The 27,479-nt window shown below is 48.8% G+C and overlaps 2 protein-coding genes across 2 annotated transcripts in view; both read right to left on the bottom strand.

The window, feature by feature from the left end:
- The window catches only part of LOXL2 (lysyl oxidase like 2), a 63,712-nt gene extending 59,529 nt beyond the window's left edge, over positions 1–4,183 (bottom strand). Inside the window, exon 1 of the mRNA XM_054000640.1 lies at positions 4,113–4,183. The gene's annotated coding sequence lies outside the window, so the exon portion shown is untranslated. The remainder of the gene's footprint in view (positions 1–4,112) is intronic.
- Positions 4,184–12,875: 8,692 nt separating this feature from the next.
- The window catches only part of ENTPD4 (ectonucleoside triphosphate diphosphohydrolase 4), a 28,605-nt gene continuing 14,001 nt past the window's right edge, over positions 12,876–27,479 (bottom strand). The window contains exons 8-13 of the mRNA XM_054000653.1: positions 26,711–26,841; positions 23,465–23,631; positions 21,613–21,910; positions 18,868–18,953; positions 16,384–16,545; positions 12,876–13,877 (exon numbers count right to left, since the gene is read on the bottom strand). Coding sequence (XP_053856628.1) covers positions 13,655–13,877; positions 16,384–16,545; positions 18,868–18,953; positions 21,613–21,910; positions 23,465–23,631; positions 26,711–26,841 — 1,067 coding nt within the window. The 3' untranslated portion in view covers positions 12,876–13,654. The remainder of the gene's footprint in view (positions 13,878–16,383; positions 16,546–18,867; positions 18,954–21,612; positions 21,911–23,464; positions 23,632–26,710; positions 26,842–27,479) is intronic.

Here is a 27,479-nt window from a genome sequence, read left to right on the forward strand (position 1 = left end):
CAGTTCGAGCCCCCCCCTTTTCCCACCAGTGCAGTTCATGAACTGGGAATTCCTGGATCCTATTTCCAGGCTCTTGGAGCAGCCAGGACGGGGCTGGCCCTGGACCCTGGGACCCACATCTCCATTCCTGCTCCCTCTCCCACCCCAGGCACAGGGAAGAGAGCAGGAAACCAGGGACTGGCAGGTGAAACAGCTGGATTCCAGCTGTGCCATGGACAGAAGATGCTCCACACATCCCCCTCTTCCCAGGAGAGTTTTGGTGCCTCCTGGGATGCATCGAGGGGCTAAAACTGGGAGCAAACAGGAACTGGGAAGAGGCCATGGCCTGGATTTGGGAGCTGCCCCTTCAGGAAAGGTGCTGGCCGTGGATCCGGGTGTTGTTCCCTGGAAAAATTCCTGTGTCCCTGCAAAGTTTAGGACATTTATCCTTATAAACATCAATATATCCTGATAAATATGTCCTTATAAATACATCTTTATGGAGACAAAAATCTCCTTATAGTCACAAGTTTCTCCTGATAGAAAGAAATTTCTCCTGATAGAGATGAGGAAAACTTTTCCTGCTACATTCCCAGATTTCTAAACCAGGATCTCTGTAATGTTCTAAGCTCTCCTGGTCTTTTGGTCTTTATTTTTTTTTATCTCCACACAGCAAAAACTGCTTAAATTAAACACCAAAAATTCATCTGAAGGGACAAAATTAACCCCAGAAGAGCTGAAGGAGCAGAGCTGAGCTTGACTTGGGGTTGAACATCCCAAATTTCCATGGAGAGGATTTCCAGGTGGATCTGAGCTCCTCCAAGGAGGATGGGACCACTGCTCACCCTCTGGGTGATGCTGTTTTAATTAATCTCCCTAATCAACCCTGGGACAGCCGGGCTCCAAAGCAGGCTGTTGTTATTGCTGGGAAATCCCCCTTGGAATAACAAACTTCCATCCTGGATTAGGAGTGGAACTTTTCCTCCTCCCAGGGCGTTTTTTTGCAGATGGGAGCAGGAAATGTGGGACAGAAAGCATCAAAAAAGGGCTCTGAGAGTGGCAAAAAAGGGGCCTTAAGGTGTCCAAAAAGGCTCAGAAACTGTCAAAAAAGGGCTCAGAAAGTGCCAAAAAAGGGCCCTGAGAGTGTCAAACAAGGGCCCTGAAAGTCTCCAAAAAAAAGGGCTCAGAAACTGCCAAAAAAAGACCCTGAAGGTGCTAAAAAAGGGTTCAGAGAGTGTCTAAAAAGGGCCCTGAAGGTGTCCAAAAAAGGGCCCTGAAGGTGTCCAAAAAAGGGCCCTGAGAGTGTCCAAATAAGGGGCTCAGAAAGTGTCAAAAAAGGGCCCTGAAGGTGTCCAAAAAAGGGCCGTGAAGGTGCCAAAAAGGTGCCCTAAAAGAGTCAAAAAAGGGCTCAGATACTGTCAAAAAAGGCCCTGAAGGTGTCCAAAAAGGGCTCAGAAAGTGTCGAAAAAAAATGCCCTGAGAGGGTCCAAAAAAGGCCCTGAAAGAGTCAGGAAAGGGCTCAGAAAGTGTCCAAGAAGGGCCCTGAGTGTGGCAAAAAAGGGCTCAGAAAGTGCCAAAAAAGGGCCCTGAAGGTGTCCAAAAAAGGGCCTGGAAAGAGTCAAAAAAGGGCCCAGAGAGTGTCAAAAAAGGCCCTGCAGGTGTCCAAAAAGGGCTCAGAAAGTGTCCAAAAAAAGGGCCCTGAAAGGGTCCAAAAAAGGCCCTGAAAGAGTCAAAAAAAGGCCCTGAAAGGGTCCAAAAAAGGCCCTGAAAGAGTCCAAAAACGGTCCCTGAGAGGGTCTAAAAAAAGGGTTCAGAAAGTGTCCAAAAAAGGCCCTGGGAGTGACAAAAAGGGCTCTGTCTGTCTGTCTGTCTGACACTGACCCCCAGCAGAACTCTGCATTTGACCTGAGGCCGTGGAGAAGCTTCCAGAATGGAGTGACAGAACTGGGATTGTGGGGCTGGAGTTGGGATAGAAGTGTGTGACATCACAGGGTGGGAAACTCAGAGTTTAAGGGCTTAGAATATATATATATATATATATATATAATATATATAAAATAGAAAATTAAATATATAAAATCATATATATTACAATTATATATATAATTTTTTTTTTTTTTTCAAAAAATGTAAAGCAAGATGGAAGTTTTAGGGCAAGGCTGGTCCTTCTTCCTCACCTTGTTCTTCATGGGTTGAAGTGGAATTGTGTAAATGGATAAAAAAGTCCACACTGCAGGCCACAAGTGGTTAGTTATTAACTTAAAATTAAAAAAAAAATTAAGTGTCATTTTTTAATTAGAAAATTTATCCTTAACAAGCCTTGCAGAGAGAGACACAGGGCTCCGTTTTTTAGTTTGTTAGAGTGAAGTGCTGTAAAACTCAGAATTTTTGAGACTATAATATAAATAAGAACTAATAAACATCTAAATCCAAACAAGAAATAATATCTTGTGCATTTAATCCCGACCCTGGCAAAATCTGGATGTGCCCAGAACTGGGAGCTCTGGTTTGAAACCACACCAGGAATGCTCTGGAAGTGTTCAGGAGGGGAAGGAATAAAAGGGGGAAATGAACATAAATTAAGGAATGGAAATCAAAGCAGAACGGAGCACAGGGATGGTAAAGAGTCAAATTATTTAGGAGTCAATTTATGGATCTAAAAACGCAGGGCTCGTTACTGGGAAAGCATTTTGGGGTCTCAGCCTGCTGGAGTGACCTTCCAGCAGCGCTCAGGGATTTTCCATCAGCTCAGGAGTTTGTCCTGGGCTCCAAAACCACCAAAACTCCGCAGCCCTCGGCGCTTTTCCGAGCTGCTGACGCTTCCCTGAAGTTTTCCCCCTAAAATTCTCATTTCTGCACCCCCAAAGCTCCCGCTGGCTGTGAGTGGAGAGGAAATCTGAGCCAGCACCGCCTGATTTAAGGATTAAATTTCCTTTTACAACCCATTTTCGGGGATGTTTCCCAACATCCTCCTGCCCTTGGGGCCAGGATTAGCGGAATTCCCTCCTGGAGCACCCAGCGCTGGCTCCAAGGTGTGATTCCTCCCCGAGCACTCGGATATTCCAGCAATTCATGCTTTTATTTCATTTAATATTATTTTAACTGCTCCCCACTCCCCAAACGAGGAAATTCCACCACCGTGGGTGGCTCAATGCAGAGAAAACTGGGAAGGAGAAGCCCTAAATCCATGATTTTCAGGCTGTATCCAGGAAAAACTGGAAGCACTGCGCTGTCACCTTTCTGAGCTGATTGTGGAGATGATGAATTATTTTCCTGCTGCACTCCCACATATCCAAACTTGGATCTTCCTCTCCAATATTCTAAATTATCTGGGCTCGGATCTTTTACCCGCAGCTGTTTAATTAACAACAAGAACTCATCGGGAAGGAAATATTAATCGCAATTATTGGTGAGCTCAGCCCGGGTCGGGTTGAACATCCCACGGTTCTCCAGGGCAGCTTTCCAGGTGGATATCCTGAATTTAATCCTAAAAATCACCAGGATAAAACAACTTGCAAGGAGCTGCTGGTAGGCTTAGAGAATCCCCAGCAGTGACAGCAGGAAAAAAAAAAAAAATCCTTAATTAAGGACATATTTTGCACCTTCTGCCAAACATCTGCCCCTGAGTTTTCCTCTGAAAAAACGGGAATTATCCAAAGAGGAGAACTCCAAGATGCTCCCCGATTTACCCGGTGACATTTACCCGGTGCTGATGGCACCAGCCGGGGTTTTCTGCTCGAAATTCGGGATATTTTACCAAAATCCCAGCTCAGGCATGGCCCGAACTCGCAACTCGTCTTTTATTCCAGTCGGGAAAAGCTGGGAGCAAAAAAGGGATAAAATCTCCAGCTCGGCCAGGACTTCTTTACAAAGTGACACTGAAACTCTTCGGCATCGCAGCCCGGCCAAATCCAGCTCGGGGAGCAAGAATTAGGAAAAACATCTTTTTTTTCCCCACCCCCCCCATATCTTTTATCACGATGGGAGAGGGAGAAAAACACGTTCGGAGAGAAGGAGGGAAATGAAACTTTCAGCCGCGAAGAAAGAAAGGTTCAGAAATGATGAAATTAATGAATCGGCCGCACTTTTTGTGGCGATAAAACCCCAAATGCGGCTCGCAGCCCCCAGTTTACCTCAATTAGCGGCGCCTGTGCTGGGGGGCAGCTCAGCCCAGCTTCATCCAGGTTTTCCTCCCGGGCTGAGCGCTGCAAAAATCCTCCCGCAGGCAGGGAAATGTGCGGCGAGGAGCTGCTGCTTCCTGCCAAATTTCACTGGATTTACTCCGCAAACCCCTCCCAGGAGCCGCCCCGCCGGCGGCTCCGCCGTGAGCTCAGCGCTCCTCCCGGCAGGAGGCAGAGCGGAAAAAAAAAAGAAAAGAAATAAATTAATAAAAAAGCGTCGCTGTTGAGTAAGAAATGACACAGATTCACTAGAAAGCTGGTTGGGACAACAGCAGCTTTAATACGAAAACTCTCTTTTTTTTACAAGCAGTTTTGCTACTTTCTACGTGATTGGTTAATTAACAAAACCATTCTTTTTTAGAAACGGGCTGTGGGAAGAGCAGGAAAATAGAGGAGGAGAACACCACCTGTAGGTTGTTTATACCCGCAGGTCATCATCGTTTCTCTGTAACTCTCTAAAATGTTTTGCAAGTCTGTTGTGAGAAAACGAATTTCGTTTCCTCGCTCTCTGACCAGGCTGTCACATCCACAAAAATCCAGGAAAATGGATTTTTATTCCGCCTGTTCCCAGAGAATCAATGCTGGGAGCGGTCCCGGCCCCCGGGGTGAAACTTTAAGGACTCTGAGGTGATTCAATCCCTGGAATTCCAGGGGTTTCTGGCGCAGCATCCTGGAATTCCCAGCGCTGGCATCCCCCTGTGTTCCCCCACCTTTAACACTTTCCCAGCTTTTCCACACTCTCTGGAATTCCCAGCGCTGGCATCCCCCTGTGTTCCCCCACCTTTAACACTTTCCCAGCTTTTCCACACTCTCTGGAATTCCCAGCGCTGGCATCTCCCTGTGTTCCCCCACATTTAACCTTTTCCAGCTTTTCCACATTCCCTGGAATTCCCAGTGCTGGCATCTCCCTGTGTTCCCCCACATTTAACCTTTTCCAGCTTTTCCACATTCCCTGGAATTCCCAGTGCTGGCATCTCCCTGGATTTCCCCCACCTTTAACCCTTTTCCAGCTTTTCCACACTCTCTGGAATTCCCAGCGTTCTCATCTCCCTGTGTTCCCCCACCTTTAACCCTTTTCCAGCTGTTCCACATTCCCTGGAATTCCCAGCGTTCTCATCTCCCTGGATTCCCCCACCTTTAACCTTTTCCCAGCTGCTCCATATTCCCCGGAATTCCCAGTGTTCTCATCTCCCTGATTCCCCCACCTTTAACCTTTTCCCAGCTGCTCCACATTCCCTGGAATTCCCAGTGCTGGCATCTCCCTGGATTCCCCCACCTTTAACCCTTTTCCAGCTGTTCCACATTCCCTGGAATTCCCAGCGTTCTCATCTCCCTGGATTCCCCCACCTTTAATCAGCATCCCTCTTTTCCAGCTGCTGGACATTCCTTCAACTCGCTCCTGCAGCAGCTCCAAGGAAAGCAGGGAAGTTTTGTTACTGACCCAGCTTGTCCTGCAGTTATTCCCCACTCCTGGGAGTCCCAAGGATTAAAAACAATTCCTCATGGAAAAACAACAAGTCCTAGACTGGAGAATTCCCAGGAGGGAACAGTTCTTTTCCCAAAAATCAGAGCTGAATCAATCCCACGTCACTCTGAACCTCAGCCAGGGGGGTTGTGGTTTTAAAGTCATCCAGGGTTTTAATTTATCCTAAAAATTCCCTTTATTCCCTTTGCTTCAGGTGTGAAAATCACAGGAAACTGAAGTGGGTTTTAAATCTCAGAAAAGAACCTGGAATTCTGTCTCCTGACCCAGTTTTGGGCAGCAGCGTCAGCATTTCCCAAATTCCAAAATATTCCCCGCTATTTTCTCCCAGCTTTGGCCCTGGCTGTTTCAATCTCTCTCCCGTGGGTTTTTCCAAACAAATCAGCAGCAAGCTGATGGACACAGACAGGGAAGTTTTCCCAAAGGTAACTGCTGAAGGAATATTCCCATTTATCCAGTGGATTCCTACTTTAGAGGGTTTTCCAGCAAGCCCTTCCCCAGCACGGGGCTGCTCCTGCACAGCAATTCCAACTTAATTCTGTTCATCAGGATTAAAAATTCCAGGTTTGATGCCCAGCTCTGGGGACATTTCCAACAGTGCAGCACAGGGACATTCCCATCAGGAGACTTCTCCCCTTTCCCAGCTTTTCCATCCCTCCCAAACAGGATTTATCCATGCCAGGTAATTCCAGCTTCAGGGCCCAGCTCCATCTCCTGGAAAAACTGAGTTTGTTCCCATTCCAGCTGCTCTGGAAGCAATTCCCACGGCAATGGGAAGGGAAATTGCACTGGATTTGGCACCAGCATTGAAGGAAATAAATGGGATTTTGGGAAAAAAGAATTCCTCCCTGGGAGGGTGGGGAGGGGCTGGGGTGGAATTCCCAGAGGAGCTGGGGCAGCTCCATCCCTGGAAGTGTCCAAATCACTTCCAGAGACAAGGGATCCCTGGGATGTGGGATCTCTGGGATTTGGGATCTCTGGGATTTCAGATCCCTGGGATGTGGGATCTTTGAAATGAGGGATCCCTGGGATTTGGGATCTCTAGGATGTGGGATCTGTGGGATTTGGCATCCCTGGGATGTGGGATCTTTGGAATGAGGGATCTCTGGGATTTCAGATCCCTGGGATGTGGGATCCCTGGGATGTGGGATCTCTGGGATTTGGGGTCCCTAGGATATGGGATCCCTGGGATTTGTGATCTCTAGGATATGGAATTTGTGGGATTTGGGATCCCAGGGATAAGGGAACCCTGGAATGAGGGATCTCTGGGGTGTGGGATCTCTGGGATTTGGGATCCCTGGGATAAGGGATCCCTGGGATGTGGGAAGTGTGGGATGTGGGATCTCTGGGATTTGGGATCCCTGGGATAAGGGATCTCTGGGATTTGCAGCAACCTGGGATAGGGGAAGGGGGTGTGATGGGATGGGTTCTCAGGTCCTTTCCCTGCACCAGGAATTCTCAGGGAAGAGGACAAACCCTGGGAATTGGATCCTGAGCCTCAGCAGAGCCACCTCCCCCAGCTCAGGGACATGAGGGGGGAAGAGGAGTCCCAGGAAAAGCTGCAGGGAGAAATTCCAGGCTGGAGTGAGGGATGTGGAGAAAGGGACGTGTCAGTCTGCCCGGCCCAGCACGGGTCAGGCGAGGACAGGGCAGGATTTTTTATCCATGAAAAAATTCCAGCTGATGGAAGGCAGAGCTTGGGATGAAACATCCAGCAGGAATCCAGCAGAGCTCCTCGAGGCTCTGCCTGATTCAGGGAATTTGCTGCCCCCTCGGTCCTGCAGCTGGGTAAGAGAGAGGGAAAAGCACTCAGGGGGAAAAGGGGATTTGAAAACAGCCTGGAATCACACAGGGAAAAAAATGCTGCTCCAAGGGGATTTGGGAAACAGGGAAGGCAATTCCCAGATCCCCGAGCCTGCTCCGTAAGAGTGGATCCCGATTTTCAGCAGCCAGTGACTTTGCACATGGATTTTTCACCCCAAACCCCTGCACAAATCCCAATTTCAGCTGAGTTCCTTCCCTGGTCTCACTCCCAGCCCCCATTCCCGGTCCCATCCCTTCCTCCGGGGTTTTTCCCTGCCCTGAGGACACACCTGGGCTTTGACCGAGGAGTCCCAGTCATGCTCCCTGCTCCCAGAAACGAGGAACGGGCCGCTGGCTGCTCTAATTTCCCTAATTAGCAGTTCCTTGGGGAAGGCTCATTGCCTCCCCATCCCGCTGTTCGCACCCTGCAGACTCCGTGGGGCGACTCGACCTCTCCAGCTCCGGGAGCAGCTCCCTAAAAGCCTTTCCCTGCAGAGATGATCCTGGAGATGCCCAAAAACCTGCAGGAATTTTAGTGGCCGTTTTCAGGGATCCAGTGGGAAGTTCCTGCAATGGGTGATTGAAGAGCCAGATCCCAGTGGCTGAGAAACCCCAAAATTCTGGAGAAATGAATCAGTATCTCCCCCCTAAAGAGCTATTTCTGTATTTAATCCCTGTGGGAATTTCTCCAGCTTGGAATCATGGAATGGTTTGGATGGGAAAGGACAGAAAATCGTCTCATTCCACCTTTCCTCTGTCCCAGGTTATTCCAGCCTGGCCTGGGACTCATCCCCATTGTCCAAACCCCTGGGAGGTTTCATAGCCAAGGTGGGAAAATCCCAAATGGCAGAGAAATCCTCCCAGCAGGAGCATTTCCCTGCAGGCACTGGGGCTTGGGGATGGCTCCAGGCATTCCCAGAGAAAGCAAATCTTCCTTTCTTCCCCTCCTTCATTTCTTTAATTAATTCATTCCTTTATTTCCACCCTTTCAGGAAAAGGGTGAATCAGTGCTGGGGTCTCCTGTACAGGGACACAGGGACACATGGAAGGGACAGGGACATGGGGACAGAGGGACAGGGACAGAGACAGGGACACAGAGACAGGGACACATGGAAGGGACGGGGACACGGGGACAGAGGGACAGGGACAGAGACAGGGACACAGAGACAGGGACACATGGAAGGGACGGGGACACGGGGACAGAGGGACAGAGAGACACAGGGACACATGGAAGGGACAGGGACACAGGGATAGAGACAGGGACACATGGAAGGGACAGGGACACGGGGACAGAGGGACAGGGACAGAGACAGGGACACAGAGAAAGGACACAGAGACAGGGACACAGGGACGGCACAGGGACAGGGACGGTGGGACAGAGGGACAGGGGACAGAGGGACAGAGGAAGGGACAGAGGGACGGTACAGGGACACAGGGACAGGCACACAGGGAGGCGACCCAGGGAAGTGACAGGGGCGTGGGGAAGGGATGAAGGGACAAGGGATACAGGGATGGGACAGGGACACGGGGAAGGGACAAGGACACGGGGAAGGGACAGGGACACGGGGAAGGGACAGAGACACGGGGTGGGGACACAGGGACAGGGACACAGGGAAGGGACAGGGACATAGGGAGGGGACACGGGGACAGGGACAAGGACAGGGACACAGGGAAGGGACTCAGGGACAGGGACAGAGGGAAGGGACAGGGATGCAGAGATGGGACAGGGACACAGTGTGAGGACACAGGGAGGGGACAGGGACACGGGGACAAGGACACAGGGATAGGGACGCAGGGACAAAGGGAAGGGACAGGGATGCAGGGATAGGACAGGGACACGGGGACAGGGACACGGGGACAGGGACACGGGGACAGGGACAGGCCCATTCCAGCTCTCGGGAGCTTCACGCGTTATTTGGTACCAACAATGGGACCTCGGGAACAACAATGGAATTTCGGGAACAACAATGGAATTTCGGGAATAACAATGGGACCTTGGGAACAACAATGGGACCTTGGGAACAACAATGGGACTTTGGGGATAATGCGGGGACTTTGGGAACAACAATGGCACTCCGGAGGGACGAGGTGCCCCTGCCCCGAGCCGCTGCCGCCGAGTGTCCCCTTGTCCCCTCCCGGGGCTGCGGGGACACAAATCCCTTCTGTTGCCGCGGGGATCCCGAGGAGCCGCCCCTGCCATCATTCCCACCCCTCCCATGGATCTCACCCTCACTTCTCCCGTTTGGGGCGTTCTCCCCACGGAAAAGCACAAGGAACGGAGGAGGGATGGGTTTAAAGGGCCGGGAAGTTTTGGGATCGTTCCCTGCCCTGCTCCCCTCCCTCACCCGCCCCTAAAGCACCTGGAGAAGGAAAATGGATTTTGTGAGGGCAGGAAACCCCAAATGCCAGCGTGGATTGGGAATTCCAGGCTGAGGATCCCAAAGGAATCGCCCCCGGGGAGAATGGAAAATCCCTGTGGGTTTTCTGCTTCGTGTGGAGCCACAGGAAGATCCGTGGGGATCATTTGGGGCTCCTTTCCCCCCAGGAGATCATTTGGGGCTCCTTTCCCCCCAGGAGATCATTTGGGGTTCCTCTCCCCTCAGGAGATCATTTGGGGTTCCTCTCCCCCCAGGAGATCATTTGGGGTTCATTTCCCCTCAGGAGATCATTTGGGGTTCATTTCCCCCCAGGAGATCATTTGGGGCTCCTTTCCCCCCAGGAGATCATTTGGGGTTCCTCTCCCCCCAGGAGATCATTTGGGGTTCCTCTCCCCTCAGGAGATCATTTGGGGTTCATTTCCCCTCAGGAGATGGCACCGAGTTCTGCCTCCTCCGGCTGAGCCCACCCTGCAAACCCTTGGGATCCCTGGGATGTGGGATCCAGGGGATTTGGAATCTGGGATCCAGGGGATGTGGGACCTGTGGGATGTGGGATCTGTGGGATGTGGGATCTCTGGGATTTGGGGTCCATGGGATGTGGGATCCATGGGATTTGGGATCCCTGGGATGTGGGACCTGTGGGATGTGGGATCTGTGGGATGTGGGATCTGGGATCTGTGGGATTTGGGATCCATGGGATGTGGGATCCCTGGGATGTGGGATCCTTGGGATTTGGGATCTCTGGGATTTGGGATCTCTGAGATTTGGGATCCCTGGGATGTGGGATCTCTGGGATGGGAGATCTCTGGGATCTCTGGGATGTGGGATCACTGGGATTTGGGATCAGTGGGATGTGAGATCCATGGGATTTGGGATCTCTGGTATGTGGGATCCCTGGTATGTGGGATTCCTGGGATTTGGGATCTCTGGGATGTGGGATCCCTGGTATGTGGGATCTCTGGGATTTGGGATCTCTGGGATTTGTGATCCCTGGGATGTGGGATCCAGGGGATTTGGGATCTCTGGGGTTTGGGATCTCTGGGATTTGGGATCCCTGGGATGTGGGATCCCTGAGATTTGGGATCTCTGGGATTTGGGATCCCTGGGATGTGGGATCCAGGGGATTTGGGATCCCTGGGATGTGGGATCCCTGGGATTTGGGATCTCTGGGATGTGGGATCTCTGAGATTTGGGATCTCTGAGATTTGGGATCCCTGGGATGTGGGATCCCTGGGATGTGGGATCTCTGGGATGGGAGATCTCTGGGATCTCTGGGATGTGAGATCCCTGGGATTTGGGATCTATGGTATGTGGGATCCCTGGGATGTGGGATCTCTGGGATTTGGGATCCCTGGGATGTGGGATCCAGGGGATTTGGGATCACTGGGATTTGGGATCTCTGGGATTTGGGATCTCTGAGATTTGGGATCCCTGGGATTTGGGATCTCTGGGATGTGGGATCTCTGGGATTTGGGGTCACTGGGATTTGGGGTCACTGGGATTTGGGATCTCTGGGATGTGGGATCTCTGGGATTTGGGATCTCTGGGATTTCAGATACCTGGGATGTGGGATCCCTGGGATTTGGGATCCCTGGGATTTGGGATCCCTGGGATTTGGGATCTCTGGGATTTGGGATCTCTGGCACGTGGGTGGGGCGAAGGAGGAATGAAGCCCAAGCCCCCAGAATTCCAATCCTCAGCTCCCTTCCTGCAGAGCTCCCAGCGGGACGAGCTGGACCGAAACCCCTTCCAGGGGAGCCCCAGCCCCCCTAAAATCCAACCCAGGCACTTCCCAGTGGGAAATCCCCCCTCGGCCCCAGCTCTTCCAGCACTTCAGCACAATTCCTGTGGATGTTCTGCCACATCCACCTGGGAAAAGTGACACCGAGGTGCCACAAAGAAATCCTGGGACAGCAGCAGAGCCCCTGCCCACGGATGCGGATTCAATTTTATTTTTTCCTGATTTTTTTTCCTTTATTTCATTTTTTTCCTGTTTTTTTCCTTGATTTTATTTTTTTTTTACTGTTTTTCCCGATTTTATTTTCCTGATTTTTTTTCCTGATTTTTTCCCTGGATTTTTTTCCCCCCCGATTTTATTTTTTCCCCCTGATTTTATTTTTTTCCTGATTTTTTTCCCCTGGTTTTACTTTTTTTCCATTTCCCCCCCGATTTTAATTTTTCCTGATTTTTCCCTCGATTTTATTTTTCCCTGTTTTTTAAAATTTATTTTCCCCTGGTTTTATTTTTTCTGATTTTTTCCCCGTTTTTTTCCTGATTTTATTTTTCTTCCAATTTTTCCCCTTATTTTAATTTTTTCCCCAATTTTATTTTTTCCCATTTTTTTCCCTCTGATTTAATTTTCCCCCTGCTTTTATTACATTTTAATACCTTTTTTTTTTGCCTTTTTTTCCCCCCCTTGCTGGATTAGAGACTCTGGCACTTCTGCCTGGATATTTCCAAATCCCACAGATCCCTTCCCACAGGATTTTTTAAAAAAATTTAATCCTGAAATTGGAAATTTGGGCAGCTGAGAAGGGGAAATTCAGGCTCTGGCAGAGTCAATTTTGGGATCATTTTTATCAGCCCTGATTTTAAATCCCAATTCCAGCCCTGAATTTTCTAATCCTGCACCCAAACCCAGATTTGGATTTAAGCTCTGCCAAAACTTTGATTTTGTAAACACCAAAAATATCCTTTAGCAAAGGAAGATTTTTGGAATTCTGAAGGTTCAGTGAAAGATTCTGCTCCAAAATTCTGCCCCAAATCCAGGGAATTCTGACTCAGCACGTGCTGGCTGCGAGGAGCAGAAGTTTAACACCCAAATTTAGGCAAAATTCAGCAGCTCCAGCCTAAATTCTCTGTACAAAGGTAAAAAACCCATCAAAAGCAGACAATAAAACAATTTAAATTATCCCGATTTTTAGATGAATTATGCTAAAAAATGTACCCGCTTCTGCAATAATAAAACCATCCCATTTTTCCAGCATTTTCCCACCTTTTAGAAGTTTTCCAGCTGGAGAATCAACAAATAAAACACCCACGCCCCAAAGGTTCATAGAAATCCCACTTTTAATCATGGACAAATTGACTTTCAAGTAAAACCAACAGTTTTAAATAAAATATAAATTACCAGAGGACTTGGAAAGACCCTGTGCATGTTCTCCTCTGCTTTTCCAGTTCTCTTCACATTCCTGGAGTTTCTGGGAGGTCTCTCCATGATTATGGAACAGAAATCAGGGATTAAAAGCAGCGACTGGTGCCACTGGGAGGGTGGAAAAAGGAGGAAATCCTTTTCCCTTTTCCAAGGAAAAAGGAAGGAGCAGAAGTGATGGAAGCAGTTTTTTATGGAAGCACAGCATTGGATGCGAGGGATTTTCCTTCTCCATCCCAGGAGTGATTCCAGAAGGGAAAATCGCAGGAAATGTCTTAAAAGGGTTTGGTTTTGTTTTTTGTTTTTTTCCTGCTTTTGGAACTTCCCGTTCTTTGAGATTCCAAAGGGAGAGCAGGGATGGCAATGCTGGAATCCAGCAAGGGAAATCCAAGCTCATTGTGGGATTTCAGCCTCTCCCAAAGGTGGGAACTCAACTCATGCTCTCCTGCACACCCCAAAGTGCAACATTCCCAGCAAAGTCTTTGTTTTTTTGGCATTTTCCCCTCACCACCCCATTCCACTGGAATTCCCAAACCTGCCTGGAATTCCCAACACCGCTTCTCCAAAAAGGGCAAAAAAAAAAAAAGGAGGAACCCTGAGGCAAAAATGGCTTTTTTTTTTTTTTTTTTTTTCGTGTGTGTGTGTGTGTGTGTGTGGATGAATGCTCCATCCTGGAATCCTATCCCGGGATTTTCTGCGGGGGAAGCCCCTCCTGGACCCAGAGGGGAGGGGAGGAGGCGCTGTGGAAGAGGCGGCGGTGGATGCGGCGCAGGCGGAGCAGGTAGAGCAGGATGGAGAGCAGCACCACCAGGAAGCAGGCCAGGAACAGGTAATGGTTGTACACGAAGGAGAAGCTCCTCCAGTGCGAGTGAATCCCACGGAAATTTTCCTGCTGGATGTCCCTGGGAAAGAGCAGAGGGACAATGGGCACGTCTTAGAGGCAAAATTCCACTGCCAGCTCGGTGGGAATCAAACAGGCTGGGAATCAGAGCCCGTTTTGGTGGAATAAGCTCTAAAAAGCACAAGTTGAGGCTCTAAAAAGCACAAATTCCAACCCCCAAAATCCTCTCCCAAAGGCTTTTCCCAGATTTTTGAGAGGATGTCCCTAGAAAAGAGCAGAGGGACAACAGCCAGGCTTTGGAGGCAGAATTCCACTTCCAACTGGGCTCTGGGCAGGAATCCGAGCCCATTTTGGGGAACAGGATCTAAAAGCCACAAGCTGAGGCTCTAAAAAGCCACAAATTCCCATCCTCAAAATCCTCTCCCAAAGGCTTTTCCCAGATTTTTGAGAGGATGTCCCTGGGTAAGAGCAGAGGGACAATGGGCACATCTTAGAGGCAAAATTCCACTGCCAGCTCAGTGGGAATCAAACAGGCTGGGAATCAGAGCCCGTTTTGGTGGAATAAGCTCTAAAAAGCACAAATTGAGGCTCTAAAAAGCACAAAGTCCCACCCCCAAAATCCTCTCCCAAAGGCTTTTCCCAGATTTTTGAGAGGATGTCCCTAGAAAAGAGCAGAGGGACAATGGCCACACTTTGGAGGCAGAATTCTGCTTCCATCCTGGTGGGAATTAGAGCTCATTTGGTGGAATAAGCTCTAAAAAGCACAAGTTGAGGCTCTAAAAAGCACAAATTCCCAACCTCAAAATCCTCTCCCAAAGGCTTTTCCCAGATTTTTGAGAGGATGTCCCTAGAAAAGAGCAGAGGGACGACAGCCAGGCTTTGGAGGCAGAATTCCACTTCTGACTGGGCTCTGGGCAGGAATCCAAGCCCATTTTGGGGAACAGGATCTAAAAGCCACAAGCTGAGGCTCTAAAAAGCCACAAATTCCCATCCTCAAAATCCTCTCCCAAAGGCTTTTCCCAGATTTTTCAGAGGATGTCCCTGGAAAAGAGCAGAGGGACAATGGGCACGTCTTAGAGGCAAAATTCCACTGCCAGCTTGGTGGGAATCAGAGCTCATTTGGTGGAATGAGAAAAAAAAAAAAAACATAAGTTGAGGCTCCAAAAAGCCATGAATTCCCATCCTGAAAATCCTCTCCCAAAGGCTTTTCCCAGATTTTTCAGAGGATGTCCCTGGGTAAGAGCAGAGGGACAATGGGCACGTCTTAGAGGCAAAATTCCACTGCCAGCTCAGTGGGAATCAAACAGGCTGGGAATCAGAGCCCGTTTTGGGGAACAGGATCTAAAAGCCACAAGCTGAGGCTCTAAAAGCCACAAATTCCCATCCTCAAAATCCTCTCCCAAAGGCTTTTCCCAGATTTTTGAGAGGATGTCCCTGGAAAAGAGCAGAGGGACGACAGCCACACTTTGGAGGCAAAATTCTGCTTCCATCCTGGTGGGAATTAGAGCTCATTTGGTGGAATAAGCTCTAAAAAGCACAAGTTGAGGCTCTAAAAAGCACAAATTCCCAACCTCAAAATCCTCTCCCAAAGGCTTTTCCCAGATTTTTGAGAGGATGTCCCTGGAAAAGAGCAGAGGGACAACAGCCAGGCTTTGGAGGCAGAATTCCACTTCCCCCTGGGCTCTGGGCAGGAATCCGAGCCCACTTTGGGGAACAGGATCTAAAAGCCACAAGCTGAGGCTCTAAAAAGCCACAAATTCCCATCCTCAAAATCCTCTCCCAAAGGCTTTTCCCAGATTTTTCAGAGGATGTCCCTGGAAAAGAGCAGAGGGACAATGGGCACGTCTTAGAGGCAAAATTCCACTGCCAGCTTGGTGGGAATCAGAGCTCATTTGGTGGAATGAGAAAAAAAAACAAACATAAGTTGAGGCTCTAAAAACCACAAATTCCCACCCCCAAAATCCTCTTCCAAAGGCTCTTCCAAGATTTTTGAGAGGATGTCCCTGGGTAAGAGCAGAGGGACAATGGGCACGTCTTAGAGGCAAAATTCCACTGCCAGCTCAGTGGGAATCAAACAGGCTGGGAATCAGAGCCCGTTTTGGGGAACAGGATCTAAAAGCCACAAGCTGAGGCTCTAAAAGCCACAAATTCCCACCCCCAAAATCCTCTCCCAAAGGCTTTTCCCACATTTTTGAGAGGATGTCCCTGGAAAAGAGCAGAGGGACGACAGCCACGCTTTGGAGGCAGAATTCCATTTCCAGTTGGGCTCTGGGCAGGAATCTGAGCCCATTTTGGGGAACGGGCTCTAAAAACCCCAATTTGAGGGATCACCACCTCTTCCCACCCCAGAATTCCCTTCCCAAAAGCTTTTCCCAGATTTTTGAGAGGATATCCCTGCAAAAGAGCAGCCACGCTTTGGAGGCAGAATTCCACTTCCAACTGAGCTCTGGGCAGGAATCCGAGCCCACTTTGGGGAACGGGCTCTAAAAACCCCAATTTGAGGGATCACCACCTCTTCCCACCCCACAGCTCCCCTTCCCAAAGCTCTTCCCGGATTTCTGGGGTACCTGAGGGGCAGGAAGCGGGTCCGGTAGAGGATGGCCCCCAGTGTCCACTGCACCTCCTTGTCGTAGACCTGCAGCGCCGTCTTCAGGCTCCCGTAGCTCTCGGGGAAGGAAAAGCCCCGGTGGAAAACCTCGAACATCCAGGCGGACTTAAAGCACTGGAACCTGGGGAGAGCCGTGGGGTCAGCCAGGAAATGTGGGGTCAAGGACAGTGGGATCAGGCAGGAAATGTGGGTCAGCCAGGAAATGTGGGGTCAGGGGATCAGGGACAGTGGGGTCAGCCAGGAAATGTGGGATCAGGGACAGTGATCCCACATGTTTGGGACAGTGGGGTCAGCCAGGAAATGTGGGATCGGCCAGGAAATGTGGGGTCAGGCAGAAAATGTGGGATTGGCCAGGAAATGTGGGGTCAGCCAGGAAATGTGGGGTCAGGGACAGTGGTGTCAGCCAGGAAATGTGGGATCAGGCAGGAAATGTGGGGTCAGGGGATCAGGGACAGTGGGGTCAGCCAGGAAATGTGGGATCAGGCAGGAAACGTGGGGTCAGCCAGGACAGTGGGATCAGTCCAGGACAGTGGGATCAGCCAGGAGAAATGGGATCAGGGACAATAGGATCAGCCAGGAAAAGTGGGATCAGGGACAGTGGGATCAGCCAGGAAATGTGGGATCAGGGGATCAGGAACAATGGGGTCAGCCAGGAAATGTGGGATCAGGCAGGAAATGTGGGATCAGCCAGGAAATGTGGGGTCAGCCAGGAAATGTGGGATCAGCCAGGAGAAATGGGATCAGGGACAATAGGATCAGGCAGGAAAAGTGGGATCAGCCAGGAGAAATGGGATCAGGCACAATAGAATCAGCCAGGAAAAACGGGATCAGCCAAGAAATGTGGGATCAGGGACAATAGGATCAGCCAGGAAAAGTGGGATCAGGGACAGTGGGGTCAGCCAGGAAAAATGGGATCACCCAGGAAATGTAGGATCAGGCAGAAAAAGTAGGACCAGGGACAGTGGGATTAGCCAGGAAATGTGGGATCAAGGACAATGGGATCAGCCAGGAGAAATAGGATGAGCCTGGAAAAATGGGATCAGGGACAACAGGATGAGGCAGGAAAAGTGGGATCAGCCAGGAAATGTGGGATCAGGAACAGAGGGATCAGGAAAAGTGGGATCAGCCAGGAACAGTGGGATCAGGAACAGTGGGATCAGGAAAAGTGGGATCAGCCAGGAACAGTGGGATCAGGAACACTGGAATCAGTCAGGGAGAATGGGATAAGCTCAGCTCAGCATTCCAGCGACCGCGGGGCAGAATTAAACACGGAATTCTCAGCTTTTCCAAGGGATTTTTCCACAATTCTCAGCTTTTCCAAGTTTTTTCCCACTTCCAGTTATCCCACAAAATGGAAAGGCCTTGGGAATTCTGGGTGGGATGAGTCAGGAACAGTGGGACCAGTTAAGGACATTGGGATCAAGCAGGAACAGTGGGATCAGTCAAGGAGAACGGGATAAGCTCAGCTCAGCATTACAGCAAGCACGGGGCAGAATTAAACATGGAATTCTCAGCTTTCCCAAGCTTTTTTCCCACTTCCAGTGATCCCATGAAATGGGAAGGCCTTGGGAATTCTGGGTGGGATGAGTCAGGTACAGCAGGATCAGCCAGAGAGAACGGGTTAAGCTCAGCTCAGCATTGCAGCGACCGCGGGGCACGATCAAACACGGAATTCTCAGCTTCTCCAAGGGATTTTTTTGACAATTCTCAGCTTTCCCAAGCTTTTTTTCCCACTTCCAGTGATCCCATGAAATGGAAAGACTTTGGGAATTCTGGGTGGGATTAGTCAGGAACAGTGGGCCCAGTTAAGGACGTTGGGATCAGCCAGGGAGAACGGGTTAAGCTCAGCTCAGCATTGCAGCGACCGCGGGGCAGAATTAAACATGGAACTCTCAGCTTTCCCAAGCTTTTTTCCCACTTCCAGTGATCCCACAAAATGGAAAGGCCTTGGGAATTCTGGGTGGGATCTGCCAGGAACAGTGGGACCAGTCAGAACATTGGGACCAGCCAGGGAGAACGGGTTAAGCTCAGCTCAGCATTGCAGCGACCACGGGGCACGATCAAACACGGAATTCTCAGCTTCTCCAAGGGATTTTTTTGACAATTCTCAGCTTTCCCAAGCTTTTTTCCCACTTCCAGTGATCCCACAAAATGGAAAGGCCTTGGGAATTCTGGGTGGGATCTGCCAGGAACAGTGGGACCAGTCAGAACATTGGGATCAGCCAGGGAGAACGGGTTAAGCTCAGCTCAGCATTGCAGCGACCACGGGGCACGATCAAACACGGAATTCTCAGCTTCTCCAAGGGATTTTTTTGACAATTCTCAGCTTTTCCAAGTTTTTTTTCCCACTTCCCGCGATCCACCAAACGGACAGGCCCTGGCAGGAGGAAGAAAGCCCAACCCCAAAGCCCAAATCCCAACCCCAGAGCCCGGCCCCGCTCACTTGAGCCGGTGCAGATCCGCGTGCGGGGCGTAGAGGCCGCGCTCGAAGCGCTCCCGCAGCACCGCCCACCTGGTGGCACAATAATCCTGCAGGGAAGCCAGAAAAACGGGAAAAAGGGAATGAGGCCAGCATTCCTCCTGCCTGGAGAAGGAAAATCCCGCCAGAAAAAAATGATCTGAAACACCAAAAACCACAAAGTAACAGCAGCTTGCGCTGCCAGCAAGGAAAATCCCGAATTTTGTGGGAATATTTTGATCCACACTTGGAATTTGGGGTGGAATTAATGTGAAACTCTCTGGGAATATCCAGTAAGGAAAATCCCAAATTTTGTGGGAATATTTTGACCCACATTTGGAATTTGGGGTGGAATTAACATTAAATACTCTTGGAATATCCAGTCAGGAAAATCCCAAATTTTGTGGGAATATTTTGACCCATATTTGGAATTTGGGGTGGAATTAACATTAAATACTCTGGGAACATCCAGTCAGGAAAATCCCAAATTTTGTGGGAATATTTTGACCCACATTTGGAATTTGGGGTGGAATTAACATTAAATTCTCTGCGAAAATCCAGGATCCCAAATTTCGTGGGAATATTTTGATCCACATTTGGAATTTGGGGTGGAATTAATGTGAAACTCTTGGAATTTGGGGTGGAATTAATGTTCAACTCTCTGGGAATATCCAGTAAGGAAAATCCCAAATTTTGTGGGAATACTTTGATCCACATTTGGAATTTGGGGTGGAATTAACATTAAATTCTCTGCGAAAATCCAGGATCCCAAATTTCGTGGGAATATTTTGATCCACATTTGGAATTTGGGGTGGAATTAATGTGAAACTCTTGGAATTTGGGGTGGAATTAATGTTCAACTCTCTGGGAATATCCAGGATCCCAAATTTTGTGGGAATATTTTGATCCACACTTGGAATTTGGGATAGAATTAATGTTCATCTCTTGGAATCTGGGGTGGAATTAATGTGAAACTCTTGGAATTTGGGATAGAATTAATGTGAAATTCTTGGAATTTGTGGAATTAACATTAAACTCTCTGGGAATAGCCTTGGGGGTGAAAATGGAGCCCCTGTTTTTAGGGAATTGCCCCATTCCCTAATGGGAAATTGTCCCATTCCTCTGCTTTATGCTGGAGTTTTCCCTGTTCCAAACAAACTCAACTCTCCAGGAATAACACAAAATGGGACAAAAAAAATGGCACAAAAATGGCACAAATGGCACAAAAAAAAAAAAAAGAGGAAAAGGAACTTTTCCCCAGGAATTCAGAAATTCCTAAAAAATCGGAAGAGGTGGAAGCAGAATGGATTTTCCCAGTTCTGCTGGGACTTGATCCCACAAATCCCATTCCCCCTGCAGTCAATTTTATTATTAAAAATAAATATTTGGGAAGGAAACACAATTATGGGATCATGGAATTGTTTGGGTCAGGAGGGATTTAGGGATCTCTTAAGGAATTTGGGATCCCTTATGGAATTTGGGGGTTCTTAAGGAATTTGGGGTTTCTTAAGGCAAAGTTTTGCTGCAGCACTTTGGGAACAAAATCCTCATGGAGAGATGTTTTAAATTAGGAATTTAGTCCTGATTTTCACTTTTGCAGCTTTAGTGAATTTAGGAATTTGGGATTTCTTACAGAATTTGGGATTTCTTAAGGAAAAGTTCTGCTGCAGGACTTTGGAACAAAAAACTTATGGAGAGATATTTTAAATTAGGAATTTATCCCCATTTTTTTTCACCTGTGCAGCTTCAGTGAATTGAGGATCTCTTAAGGAATTTAAGATTTCTTAGGGGATTTGGGATCTTTTAAGGCAAAGTTTTGCTGCAGGACTTTGGGAATAAAATCCTTATTAATAATGTCTTAAATTAAGGAATTGATCCCTTTTTTCACCTGCACAAATTTAGTGAATTTATGAATTTAGGATCCCTTAAGGAAATGTTTTAGGGAATAAAATCCTCGCGGAGTGCTGCTACACAGGAGGGAATATTTCACCTGTGCAGTTTTAGTGAATTAATGAATTTCAGATCTCGTAGGGAAGAGTTTTTGGGAATAAAATCCCTGCTGCAGAGGAGGGAATTTTTTCACCTGTGCAGTTTTAATGAGTTTATGAATTTGGGATCTCTTAGGGAAAAGTTTTTGGGAATAAAATCCTCCCAGAGTGATGCTACAGAGGAGGGAATTTTTCACCTGCGCAGCTCTGGTGAATTTATGAATTTAGGATCCCTTAAGGAAGAGTTGTTGGCAATAAAATCCCTGCTGCAGAGGAGGGAATTTGTCACATGTGCAGTTTTAATGAATTTGGGGTCTCTTAGGGAAGAGTTTTTGGGAATAAAATCCCTGCTGCAGAAGAGGGAATTTGTGACCTGTGCAGCTTTGGTGAATTTATGAATTTGGAGTCTCTTAGGGAAGAGTTGTTGGGAATAAAATCCCTGCTGCAGAGGAGGGGATGTGTCACCTGCGCAGCTCTGGTGAATTTATGAATTTGGGGTCTCTTAAGGAAGAGTTTTTGGGAATACAATCCCTGCTGCAGAGGAGGGAATTTTTTCACCTGTGCAGTTTTAATGAATTAATGAATTTGGGATCTCTTAGGGAGGAGTTTTTGGGAATAAAATCCCTGCTGCAGAGGAGGGGATCTGTCACCTGTGCAGCTCTGGTGAATTTATGAATTTGGGGTCTCTTAGGGAAGAGTTTTTGGCAATAAAATCCCTGCTGCAGAGGAGGGGATGTGTCACCTGCGCAGCTCTGGTGAACCTGGCGGCGCTGTAGTCGCCGCCCATGCGGAGCACGTCCTCGGTGCAGTAGTAGAACTCGGAGAAGCCGTAGAACTCGCTGCTCTGCAGGTGCACGGGGGGCTGGAAGACGCCGTTCAGGGAGCTGCGGGTGCCGTTGGTGCGGTTCAGCAGCGGCTGCAGCCGCTCCCGGCACAGCTGGAAGTCGCCGGTGCCGCGCAGCTGCAGCGTCAGCCCCCGGTGCCGCAGCTCGTCCCGCGCGTCCCGCGGCAGGCACGGGTCCGGCACAGCGGCCTGCGGGCTGTGGGGAGGGATCAGCAGGGCTTGGCTCAGCAAGGCCTGGCTCAGCAAGGCTTGGCTCAGCAAGGCCTGGCTCAGCAAGGCCCGGCTCAGCCAGGCCTGGGACAGGGAGAGATCAGCCAGGCATGAGTCCGGCACAGCGGCCTGCGGGCTGCGGGGAAGGATCAGCAAGGCCTGGCTCAGCAAGACCTGGCTCAGCCCAGCCTGCCTGCCCAGCCTGGGACAGGGAGAGATCAGCCAGGCCCGGCTCAGCCAGGCCCGGCTCAGCCAGGCCCAGCTCAGCAAGGCTTGGCTCAGCCAGGCCCAGCTCAGCCCCAGCCCGGCCTGCCACCCCTGAGCCTGAGACAGGGAGAGAGATCAGCCAGGCCCGGCTCAGCCAGGCCCAGCTCAGCCCAGCTTGGGACAGGAGAGATCAGCCAGGCCCAGCTCAGCAAGGCCCAGCTCAGCAACGCTTGGCTCAGCCAGGCCCAGCTCAGCCCAGCCTGCCCACCCAGCTTGGGACAGGAGAGATCAGCCAGGCCCAGCTCAGCAAGGTCTGGCTCAGAAAGGCCCAACTCAGCCCGGCCTGGGATAGGGAAAGAGATGAGCAAGGCCTGGCTCAGCCAGGCCTAGCTCAGCCCAGCCTGCCCACCCAGCCTGGGGATAGAGGGAGATGAGCAAGGCCCAGCTCAGCAAGGCCCAGCTTAAATTTCCACTTTTTCAGCTGAACCCATTACTCCAGTTCCTGAGGAGGAATCCCTCTCCACTTCCCACATTTGCCCTTCCCACTCTGCAAGTGCTGTGATCTCTCCACAATATCCAGGATCTTTCCAGGGCCACCTCCCACCATCCCAGGCTGCTCCAAGCTGCTCTTGGACACTCGCAGGGATGGAGCAGCCACAGCTGCTCTGGGAATTCCATCCCATCACCCTCATCCTGGCAATTCCTTCCAGAAATGCAATCCATTCACATCACACACTGCAAGTGCCGTGAGCTCTCATTATCAGGATCATTCCCACATTTCCAGGGCCACCTCCCACCAACCCAGGCTGCTCCAAGCTGACCTTGGGCAGTCCCAGGGATGGAGCAGCCAAAGCTGCTCTGGGAATTCCATCTCAGCCCCTCCCCACCCTCATATTGGGAATTCCTTCCAGAAATCCAACTGAAATTTCCTCTCTTTTAGTTTGAACCCATTATTCCAGTTCCTGAGGAGGAATCCCTCTCCACTTCCCACATTTGCCCTTCCCACACCAGTCGTGCCGTGATCTCTCCACACAACATCCAGGATCATTCCCACCTTTCCAGGGCCACCTCCCAGTGCCCCAGGCTGCTCCAAGCTGACCTTGGGCACTCGCAGGAATGGAGCAGCCACAGCTGTTCTGGGAATTCCATCCCATCACCCTCATCCTGGGAATTCCTTCCAGAAATCCAATCCATTCACATCACACACTGCAAGTGCCATGAGCTCTCAACATCAGGATCATTCCCACCTTTCCAGGGCCACCTCCCAGTGTCCCAGGCTGTTCCAAGCTGCGCAGGGATGGAGCAGCCCCACCTCCCAGGGAATTGCAGGTACCTGTTCCCGAGCAGGCTGCTGGAGAACAGGCTCTCCTCGTATCTCCTCCGCGCCGCGTTGCCGCCGAAGCCCAGGAAGGTGGCCACGTACACGCGGTACACGTGCTCCGTCTGGTGGGCATCGCAGCCCAAATTCACCTCTGCCAGCAGGTTCTTGGCCACTTCCTCCTGCAGCAGCAACATCAGGAGCCATTGGGATGATCCCAATCCCAAAATGAAATTTTTGGGATGTCTTGGACACTTTTAATTTCACCCATTGCTTCAGTGCTCCCCTCTCCTGTCTGCACTCTGATAAAGGATATTCCCATGGGATCATGGAAGTGTTCTGGTTGGAAAAGACCTTGAAGATCAACAACCCAACAGCAAGATCAGGAACCATTGGGATGATCCTGATCCCAAAATGATTTTTTGGGATGTCTTGAGGGCTTTAATGTTGCCCATCGCTTTAGCGCTCTCCTCTCGTGTCTGCACTCTGATAAAGGATATTCCCATGGGATTGTGGAGGTGTTCTGCTTGGAAAAGATCTTGGGGATCATACATCCAACAGCAAAATCAGGAACCACTGGGATGATCCCGATCCCAAAATGAATTTTTTGGGATGTCTTGGACACCTTTAATTTCACTCCTCACCCATCGCTTTAGCGCTCTCCTCTCCTGTCTGTGCTTCCTGCACTTTGATAAAGGATATTCCCATGGGATTGTGGAGGTGATCTGCTTGGAAAAGATCTTGGGGATCATCAACCCAACAGCAAAACCAGGAACCACTGGGATGATCCTGATCCCAAAATTATTTTTTTGGGATGTCTTGAGGGCTTTAATTTCACCCCTCACCCATCTCTTTAGCGCTCTCCTCTCCTGTCTGTGCTTCCTGCACTCTGATAAAGGATATTCCCACGGGATCATGGAGGTGTCCTGCTTGGAAAAGATCTTGAAGATCATCAATCCAACAGCAAAATCAGGAGCCATTGGGATGATCCTGATCCCAAAATTAAATTTTTGGGATGTCTTGGACACTTTTAATTTCACCCATTGCTTCAGTGCTCCCCTCTCCTGTCTGCACTCTGATAAAGGATATTCCCATGGGATCATGGAAGTGTTCTGGTTGGAAAAGACCTTGAAGATCAACAACCCAACAGCAAGATCAGGAACCATTGGGATGATCCTGATCCCAAAATGATTTTTTGGGATGTCTTGAGGGCTTTAATGTTGCCCATCGCTTTAGCGCTCTCCTCTCGTGTCTGCACTCTGATAAAGGATATTCCCATGGGATTGTGGAGGTGTTCTGCTTGGAAAAGATCTTGGGGATCATAAATCCAACAGCAAAATCAGGAACCATTGGGATGATCCCGATCCCAAAATGAATTTTTTGGGATGTCTTGGATACCTTTAATTTCAGCCATCGCTTTAGCGCTCTCCTCTCCTGTCTGTGCTTCCTGCACTTTGATAAATATATTCCCATGGGATTGTGGAGGTGATCTGCTTGGAAAAGATCTTGAAGACCTTGAAGATCAACAACCCAACAGCAAAATCAGGAGCCATTGGGATGATCCTGATCCCAAAATGAATTTTTTGGGATGTCTTGGACACCTTTAATGTTGCCCATCTCTTTAGCGCTCTCCTCTCCTGTCTGCACTTTGATAAAGGATATTCCCACGGGATCATGAAGGTGTCCTGCTTGGAAAAGATCTTGGGGATCATAAATCCAACAGTCCTGAAGAGCCACATCCCTGGTTTTTGGATATTCCCAGGAATGAGAACTCCAAACTGCCCTGGGCAGCTTTTCCGATGCTTTCCAGCCCTTTATACTCCAGATGTTTGAGGAGTTTTCCTTGGGAATGATCATCTCCCACATTATTTGGAAAATCCAAGATTATTTCAGAGGAGAGCAAAATTGAGGAGTTTTCCTTGGGAATGATCATCTCTCCCATATTTTTTGTTAAAAAAACAGGATTACTTCATAGGAAAAGAAAAAAAAAATGGGATTTTCCTTGGGAATTATGATCTCTCCTATTTTATTTGGAAAATCCAAGATTATTTCATAGGGAGAACAAGATAAAATAATTTCCCTTGGGAATGATCATCTCTCCCATATTTTTTGTTAAATAACCAGGATTACTTCATAGGAAAAGCAAAAAAAAAAAGGGATTTTCTTTGGGAATTATCATCTCTCCCATTTTATTTGGAAAATCCAAGATTATTTCATAGGGAGAACAAAATTGAGGAGTTTTCCTTGGGAATGATGATCTCTCCCAATTTATTTGGAAAATCCAAGATTACTTCATAGGGAGAACAAAACAAAAGAGTTCTCTTTGGGAATGATCACTTCCCACATCATTTGGAAAAAGATCACTTCAAAGGGACAGCAAAATCTTGGAATTTCAGATTCCCAGCCCTGAAAAGCCCAGGAATTGCTTCTGTTGAGCCTGGAATTTTCTTCTCCCATGGAAAAATGTGGATTGTGGCTGCTGAATTCAGTGCTCCAACTTCCCCTCTCCCATTCCTGATTCCCAGGACAGATTCCATGACCAAAATTCCCATTTTATATCCATTTATGCTCAGCTAAAACCACCCCACAGGCAGGAATTGTCATCCCTATTTTCCCAGCTGATATTTGCCTGGATCTGCTCAGGAGCTGAATGTCCAAATTTTAATAATTCCAAATCATTTCTTACACCCTCTGTTAATTAAAACAGAGCAATAAGGGAATTAATTAGGGAAACATCATTCCACAGGATTTAAAAACTCAACTTATCCATTATTAGAACAGAGTCAAACAGGGGGATTTGATGCTGTTTTTCCTTTAGATAATTCCCAGTTAATTTCATGGGAAGTTCAGCTTGAAAAACTCAGGAATTGCTCCAGAACTCAATGGAATTGGAGCAATTTATGTTCAGTTTGGGACAAAGCAATTTGGTGACATTTATAACTGCTAATTCCATTTCTGCCAAAAATTAAAGGGAAAAGTCATTTTTATGGAAGGTTTTTTTATAGGAACCACCAGGAATTTTGGAGTTTTTAAGCCCCAGGATGCAAATTTTGGAACGTAAGGGATTTAAAATTATCCACAAAGCAAAAAAAAAAAAAAAATGAAGGATTAATGCAAGATTTGAGTGATGGCAATGAAAAAAAACCAAAGGGATTCTTAATGGGATGGGATGGAGGATTCCAAAGGATTGGGAAAGAAAGGAAAAGGTGTTAAAATTATCCCAGAGGGAATTCCTGGATAATGAGGGGAGGCAGGGCTTACACTTTGGGGCACCTCGTAGGCGATCTGCGTGGAGACGCCGCCCATGTCCAGGATCCCCACGGTTCTCTTGCGGAAAATGGGATCGTGGTGCTCGCTGCCCGGGACCTGCACCTCCACCACCGCCTCGTCCTCTGGGAAACAGGGAAAATTCCGTGAAAAAATGGGAGAAATCCATGGGAAACAGGGAAAAATCTATGGGAAATAGGGAAAGGTCAATGGGAAATAGGGAAAAATCAATAGGAAACAGGGAAAAATCCATGGGAAACAGGGAAAAATCAATGGGAAATAGGGAAAGGTCAATGGGAAATAGAGAAAAATCCCTGTGCTCGCTGCCCGGGACCTGCACCTCCACCACCGCCTCGTCCTCTGGGAAACAGGGAAAATTCCATGAAAAAATGGGAAAAATCCATGTGAAATAGGGAAAAATCCATGGGAAACTGGGAAAAATCCCTGTGCTCGCTGCCCGGGACCTGCACCTCCACCACCGCCTCGTCCTCTGGGAAACAGGGAAAATTCCATGAAAAACTGGGAGAAATCAATGGGAAATAGGGAAAAATCCATGGGAAATAGGGAAAAATCCATGGGAAATAGGGAAAATTCCATGGGAAATAGGGAAAGGTCAATGGGAAACTGGGAAAAATCCCTGTGCTCGCTGCCCGGGACCTGCACCTCCACCACCGCCTCGTCCTCTGGGAAACAGGGAAAATTCCGTGAAAAACTGGGAGAAATCCATGGGAAACAGGGAAAAATCAATGGGAAATAGGGAAAA

This window comes from Vidua macroura, chromosome 28, assembly GCF_024509145.1.
Source record: "Vidua macroura isolate BioBank_ID:100142 chromosome 28, ASM2450914v1, whole genome shotgun sequence".
Taxonomy (NCBI): Eukaryota; Metazoa; Chordata; class Aves; order Passeriformes; family Viduidae; genus Vidua; species Vidua macroura.